The sequence below is a fragment of the Pristiophorus japonicus genome, chromosome 16, assembly GCF_044704955.1.
Source record: "Pristiophorus japonicus isolate sPriJap1 chromosome 16, sPriJap1.hap1, whole genome shotgun sequence".
Taxonomy (NCBI): Eukaryota; Metazoa; Chordata; class Chondrichthyes; family Pristiophoridae; genus Pristiophorus; species Pristiophorus japonicus.
The window spans coordinates 4,440,441-4,447,710 of record NC_091992.1 but is presented as its reverse complement, the minus strand read 5'-3'; the positions used below and the strand labels follow the sequence as shown (position 1 = coordinate 4,447,710).

At 56.9% G+C, this 7,270-nt stretch overlaps 1 protein-coding gene across 1 annotated transcript in view; it reads left to right on the top strand.

Annotated features, from left to right (window-relative positions):
- Positions 1-6,765: 6,765 nt before the first annotated feature.
- Positions 6,766-7,270, top strand: part of LOC139226904 (Na(+)/citrate cotransporter-like) — a 74,693-nt gene continuing 74,188 nt past the window's right edge. The window contains exon 1 of the mRNA XM_070857998.1: positions 6,766-6,861. Within this exon, the coding sequence (XP_070714099.1) occupies positions 6,832-6,861 (30 nt within the window). The 5' untranslated portion in view covers positions 6,766-6,831. The remainder of the gene's footprint in view (positions 6,862-7,270) is intronic.

The following is a 7,270-nucleotide window of genomic DNA, read 5'->3' as shown; positions in this document are numbered from 1 at the left end:
GCGACAGTGTAGAGGGAGCTTTACTCTGTATCTAACCCCGTGCTGTACCTGCCCTGGGGGTGCCTGAAATGGGTGATGTGTTCCCCTCCTCTAAGTAACGTCTCAACGTCGAGAACAAATTTGTTCAACCAGCACGAGTCGCGGCCATTCTCAGACCCTGAGATTAGCAGGAAACCCGCAGGATCAATGGCCTCATGCTGGAGACTCTGCTGCAAGTTTTTGGAAAGCATTTATTAAAAGTAGATCAGACAAGGATAATATTTCCTGGCACATTCTAATTACAGTCTTCGTCTTTTCTCCAATGTAATCAAGTTTTGTGAATTGAGTATTACTTTCACTGCATTCCTGGATCATTTCAACATTTTTTCATTGCAACTTATATTTAAAGACTTGTTTTTGTTAACTCTCATCTCAAATTCGCAAAATACTTGCTGATGAGAAAGGTCATTTGGCCCATCTTAATCCATCCATTCAGAAGTCCCACTCCAGAGACTTGAGCATAGAATCCAGGCTGATGCTCCCAGTGCAGTACTGAAGGAGCGTTGCACTGTCGGAGGAGCAGTACTGAGGGAGCGCCGCACTGTCGGAGGGGCGGTACTGAGGGAGCGCCGCACTGTCAGAGGAGCAGTACACAGGGAGCGCCGCACTGTCAGAGGAGCAGTACTGAGGGAGTGCCGCACTGTCGGAGGGACAGTACTGAGGGAGTGCCGCACTGTCGGAGGGGCAGTACTGCGGGAGCGTTGCACTGTCAGAGGGGCAGTACTGAGGGAGTGCCGCACTGTCGGAGGGGCATTACTGAGGGAGTGCCGCACTGTCGGAGGGGCAGTACTGAGGGAGCGCCGCACTGTCGGAGGGGCAGTACTGAGGGAGCGCCGCACTGTCGGATGGGCAGTACTGAGGAAGTGCTGCACTGTCGGAGGGGCAGTACTGAGGGAGCGCCGCACTGTCGGAGGGGCAGTACTGAGGGAGGCCCACACTATCGGAGGGGCAGTACTGAGGGAGGCCCACACTATCGGAGGGGCAGTACTGAGGGAGCACTTCACTGTTGGAGGGTCAGTACTGAGGGTGTGCTGCACTGTCGGAGGAGCAGTACTGAGGGAGTGCAGTACTGTCGGAGGGGCAGTACCGAGGGAGTGCTGCACTGTCGGAGGGGCAGTACTGAGGGAGCGCCGCACTGTCGGGGGGCAGTACTGAGGGAGTGCCGCACTGTCGGAGGGGCAGTACTGAGAGAGCGCAGCACTATCTGAGCGGCAGTACTGAGGGAGTGCTGCACTGTCGGAGGGGCAGTACTGAGGGAGCGCCGCACTGTCGGAGGGGCAGTACTGAGGGAGCACCACACTGTCGGAGGGGCAGTACTGAGGGAGCGCCGCACTGTCGGAGCGGCAGTACTGAGGGAGCGCCGCACTGTCGGAGGGGCAGTACTGAGGGAGCGCCGCACTCTCGGAGGGGCGATACTGAGGGATCACTGCACTGTCGGAGGGGCAATACTGACGGAGTGCTGCACTGTCGGAGGTGCCATCTTTTGGATGGGACGTTAAACCAAGATCTGCCCTCTTAGGTTGACATAAGATCCCTGGGCATTAATTGGGAGAAGAGAAGGAGCGTTCTCCCCGGTGTACTGGCAAATAATTATTCCTCAACCCACATCACTAAAACAGATTATCTGGTCAGTGCCATATTGCTGTTTGTGGGATCTTGCTGTGTGAAATTTCCTACACTTCACAAGTCATTCATTGCCTGTAAAACACTTTGGGACGTCCTGTCATGTCGGGCGCTATAGAAATGCAAGTCTCTGGAGTGGGACTTGAGCCCACAACCTGCTACCCACTGAGCCACAGCGGACACATGGAACATATGCACTTCGAAAGAGAAATACATGGATTGGGACAGGGGGAGGCATGACAGAGGGAGAGAGAGGAGGGGGATTTTTAGGATTTGTTACCCCAGGGGGTCCTGCTGGGTTTGGCTTAGATTACTGGCTGGAAAATCAGGAAGGGTGTGTTCCTGATTACCCGAGACGACTCGAGTGAGTGAAACCCATCCCAGGCAGTGAGCAATAACTTTGACTCCCATCAACGGAACCCCTGCTGCAGAAAGGGAAAGGACACAGTTAGAGGATAGAAGCAGCAGATCGAGCAAATATTAGCCATGCACAGATCGGCACTGTGCTGCAGCAGGCACATCCCATTCACGCAGACACACTGACTGGGATGATATGTGGGACCTCGGTGAGGGAGCAATCGTCAGGGCTGAGGAACAACAAATTACAGGTAACACTCCATGTGCTGACACGTCAGGATATGAGTTACAGCAGCTCATCATTACCCAGCCTGGGGAGCGCAAAATTGCAGGTCATTGAATAAACCAGGGGGTTGTGAAACTCTTTTTGGATCGCTATTTAATCCTCCACACGCACACACCAATTAACTCATGTGACCTTCATAGCATGTGTCACTTTACACCAGACTCAGAACTTGTCGATGTATTTCTTTGCTCATCAAACTGAAGGACATCAGGACTGCAAATATGGAAATAGAACATTTGTCATTTCAGGCAATCCCAGGGCAGGTACAGCACGGGTTAGATACAGAGTAAAGCTCCCTCTACACTGTCCCATCAAACACTCCCAGGGCAGGTACAGCACGGGGTTAGATACAGAGTAAAGCTCCCTCTACACTGTCCCATCAAACACTCCCAGGGCAGGTACAGGGGGTTAGATACAGAGTAAAGCTCCCTCTACACTGTCCCATCAAACACTCCCAGGGCAGGTACAGGGGGTTAGATACAGAGTAAAGCTCCCTCTACACTGTCCCATCAAACACTCCCAGGGCAGGTACAGCACGGGGTTAGATACAGAGTAAAGCTCCCTCTACACTGTCCCATCAAACACTCCCAGGGCAGGTACAGCACGGGTTAGATACAGAGTAAAGCTCCCTCTACACTGTTCCATCAAACACTCCCAGGGCAGGTACAGCACGGGGTTAGATACAGAGTAAAGCTCCCTCTACACTGTTCCATCAAACACTCCCAGGGCAGGTACAGGGGGTTAGATACAGAGTAAAGCTCCCTCTACACTGTCCCATCAAACACTCCCAGGGCAGGTACAGGGGGTTAGATACAGAGTAAAGCTTCCTCTACACTGTCCCATCAAACATTCCCAGGGCAGGTACAGCACGGGTTAGAAACAGAGTAAAGCTCCCTCTACACTGTCCCATCAAACACTCCCAGGGCAGATACAGCACGGGTTAGATACAGCGTAAAGCTCCCTCTACACTGTTCCATCGAACACTCCCAGGGCAGGTACAGCACGGGGTTAGATACAGAGTAAAGCTCCCTCTACACTGTCCCATCAAACACTCCCAGGGCAGGTACAGCACGGGGTTAGATACAGAATAAAGCTCCCTCTACACTGTCCCATCAAACACTCCCAGGGCAGGTAAAGCACGGGTTAGAAACAGAGTAAAGCTCCCTTGATAGTGTTGCTGAGCTACTTAACAATGGGAGCCATCACAGTCTTCTCCTATCCTGTCTACGCACCTTCATGAAGTCGCTGAGCAGAGCCGGATTAAGAAATCTTGGACCCTGGGTATCGAGAACATTTGTAGCCATGTTGAACCTGGAGTACATTCATCACGAGCCTCTCCTTCCCTCCCCTCTTCTCAATCCAGTCTCTCTCAGGCACCTGACCCCCAGTGTCCATTTCTCTCGCTCTCCCTCTCATCTCTCTCTCCCCCCACCAGCCCCCCTCCTCTCTCTCCTTCTCCCTCCTCATCTCATTGTCTCCTCCTCATTCACTCTCACTCCCTCACAAACTCTCCCCCTCACCCATGCTCACTCTCTCCCCCTCACTCACACTCGCTCTCTTCCCCTCACTCTCCCCCTCTCTCACACTCTCTCTCACACACACTCTCTCCCCCTTGAACACTCACTCCCCCCTCACTCTCCCCCGACACATTCACTCTCCCCCTCACTCTCCCCCTCACTCTCCCTCTCATACACTCACTCTCCCCCTCACTCTCCCCCTCACACACTCACTCTCCCCCGACACACTCTCCCCCCCACACCGCACACTCACTCTCCCCCTCATTTTTCCCCTCACTCACTCACTCTCCCCCTCAAACCGGACAGCAGGCGGGCGCAGGCGACGTCACGCCACACCCGGTTACTGAGGGGCCGTGTGGGAAACGTCGCCTCAGTGCCCCGGGGGAGACCTGTCATTTGTCACCACTGGGCCAAGGCTGTCATTTGTCACCACTGGGCCAGGGGCTGTCACTGGTCACCACTGGGCCAGGGGCTAATTGGTGAGCAGGTCTGGACCAAGAACTGTGGCATAGAGTGTGCCCCCTCACCCTGGACCTCCCAGTGTGCAGTGGAGCCCTGGGAATGGGTGTAGTAATTGCTGGGTGGAGGTAGTTGCTGGGCTGGCTGTGTGCTCTGGCTGTGTTGGGTGGGTGGGGGGCTGAGACGCCCCTCACTGTGACCATTTAAAGGTTGGGTTGGGGGGCTGTGTGCTCTGGGTGGGTGGGTGTGTTGTGGGTGGGTGCTCTGGCTGTGTTGGGTGGGTGTGTGGGTGCTCTGGCTGTGTTGGGTGTGTGGGTGCTCTGGCTGTGTTGGAGTGTGGGTGCTCTGGCTGTGTTGGGTGTGTGGGTGGGAGCTCTGGCTGTGTTGGGTGTGTGGGTGGGTGCTCTGGCTGTGTTGGGTGGGTGGGTGCTCTGGCTGTGTTGGGTGTGTGTGGGTGCTCTGGCTGTGTTGGGTGGGTGGGTGGGTGCTCTGGCTGTGTTGGGTGTGTGGGTGGGTGCTCTGGCTGTGTTGGGTGGGTGGGTGGGTGCTCTGGCTGTGTTGGGTGGGTGCTCTGGCTGTGTTGGGTGTGTGGGTGGGTGCTCTGGCTGTATTGGGTGTGTTGGGTAGGTGCTCTGGCTGTGTTGGGTGGGTGTGTGGGTGCTCTGGCTGTGTTGGGCGTGTGGGTGGGTGCTCTGGCTGTGTTGGGCATGTGGGTGGGTGCTCTGGCTGTGTTGGGCATGTGGGTGGGTGCTCTGGCTGTGGTGGATGGGTGCTCTGGCTGTGTTGGGTGTGTGGGTGGGTGCTCTGGCTGTGTTGGGTGGGTGGGTGGGTGCTCTGGCTGTGTTGGGTGTGTGGGTGGGTGCTCTGGCTGTGTTGGGTGTGTGGGTAGGTGCTCTGGCTGTGTTGGGTGGGTGTGTGGGTGCTCTGGCTGTGTTGGGTGTGTGGGTGGGTGCTCTGGCTGTGTTGGGTGTGTGGGTGGGTGCTCTGGCTGTATTGGGTGTGTTGGGTAGGTGCTCTGGCTGTGTTGGGTGGGTGTGTGGGTGCTCTGGCTGTGTTGGGTGTGTGGGTGGGTGCTCTGGCTGTGTTGGGCATGTGGGTGGGTGCTCTGGCTGTGTTGGGCATGTGGGTGGGTGCTCTGGCTGTGGTGGATGGGTGCTCTGGCTGTGTTGGGTGTGTGGGTGGGTGCTCTGGCTGTGTTGGGTGGGTGGGTGGGTGCTCTGGCTGTGTTGGGTGTGTGGGTGGGTGCTCTGGCTGTGTTGGGTGTGTGGGTAGGTGCTCTGGCTGTGTTGGGTGGGTGTGTGGGTGCTCTGGCTGTGTTGGGTGTGTGGGTGGGTGCTCTGGCTGTGTTGGGTGTGTGGGTGGGTGCTCTGGCTGTGTTGGGTGTGTGTGTGGGTGCTCTGGCTGTGTTGGGTGGGTGGGTGGGTGCTCTGGCTGTGTTGGGTGTGTGGGTGGGTGCTCTGGCTGTGTTGGGTGGGTGTGTGGGTGCTCTGGCTGTGTTGGGTGGGTGGGTGGGTGCTCTGGCTGTGTTGGGTGTGTGGGTGGGTGCTCTGGCTGTGTTGGGTGTGTGGGTGGGTGCTCTGGCTGTGTTGGGTGGGTGCTCTGGCTGTGTTGGGTGTGTGGGTGGGTGCTCTGGCTGTATTGGGTGTGTTGGGTAGGTGCTCTGGCTGTGTTGGGTGGGTGTGTGGGTGCTCTGGCTGTGTTGGGTGTGTGGGTGGGTGCTCTGGCTGTGTTGGGCATGTGGGTGGGTGCTCTGGCTGTGTTGGGCATGTGGGTGGGTGCTCTGGCTGTGGTGGATGGGTGCTCTGGCTGTGTTGGGTGTGTGGGTGGGTGCTCTGGCTGTGTTGGGTGGGTGGGTGGGTGCTCTGGCTGTGTTGGGTGTGTGGGTAGGTGCTCTGGCTGTGTTGGGTGGGTGGGTGGGTGCTCTGGCTGTGTTGGGTGTGTGGGTGGGTGCTCTGGCTGTGTTGGGTGTGTGGGTGGGTGCTCTGGCTGTGTTGGGTGGGTGGGTGGGTGCTCTGGCTGTGTTGGGTGTGTGGGTGGGTGCTCTGGCTGTGTTGGGTGTGTGGGTAGGTGCTCTGGCTGTGTTGGGTGGGTGGGTGGGTGCTCTGGCTGTCTTGGGTGTGTGGGTGGGTGCTCTGGCTGTGTTGGGTGTGTGGGTGGGTGCTCTGGCTGTGTTGGGTGGGTGGGTGGGTGCTCTGGCTGTGTTGGGTGTGTGGGTGGGTGCTCTGGCTGTGTTGGGTGGGTGGGGGCCGGGCCGCCCGTCAATGTGACCATTTAAAGGTGAAACCTCCCGGCGTCACTCAAAGGCTAGGTGACGTCAGGAGGCTCCCCATTGCGGGGACAGAGTGGGTTTGCGGCTCATTCACAGGATCAGAGGGACCGTGTGAGCAACAAGCTGGGACATCTCCCAGCCCCGGCACCATGCGATGGCCATTGAAGGAGAGAGTGAGCAGCGAGGACAGACCCAATGAACCCCGGCGACTCCCCACCTACTTTGAGCTGCTTTATGGCTATCGCACTCCCCTTCTCCTCCTACTCCCTGTACTGCTCTTCATGCCCTTGCCCATCATTGTGAAAACCCAGGTAAGCTCCTCATCCTACTATCCAACAGTAGATAAACCCCCCCGCCCCGAGCAACTAGACAGAGAGACAGAATGAGAATGTGTCAAAGTGTGCGTGTGATATTTCAGTGCAGAAGTTTTGGGAAGAGTGCTGGGAATGTGAAGGGAGCCTTGTTTCTGAATTTCTGTCAAACGCACCGTGCCGGAGGGGAGCTGAGAATGGGACTGGGCAGGCGTCCGTCCATCCGAGATAAAGAGGGTCCCTGTCTGTCCCTGTGTCAAGTGCATCAGCATCAAGTGGCCAGGGTCAGTCAGTAGGTGATTCAGTCTCGCTGTGTGTGTGTGTGTGTCCTGGGTTAAGTTTGGCAGTTCTGGTGATTCTGTGCCAGGAATGCGGGAGGTATTCCAGGCTGGCAGAGGCTGCTACTCGC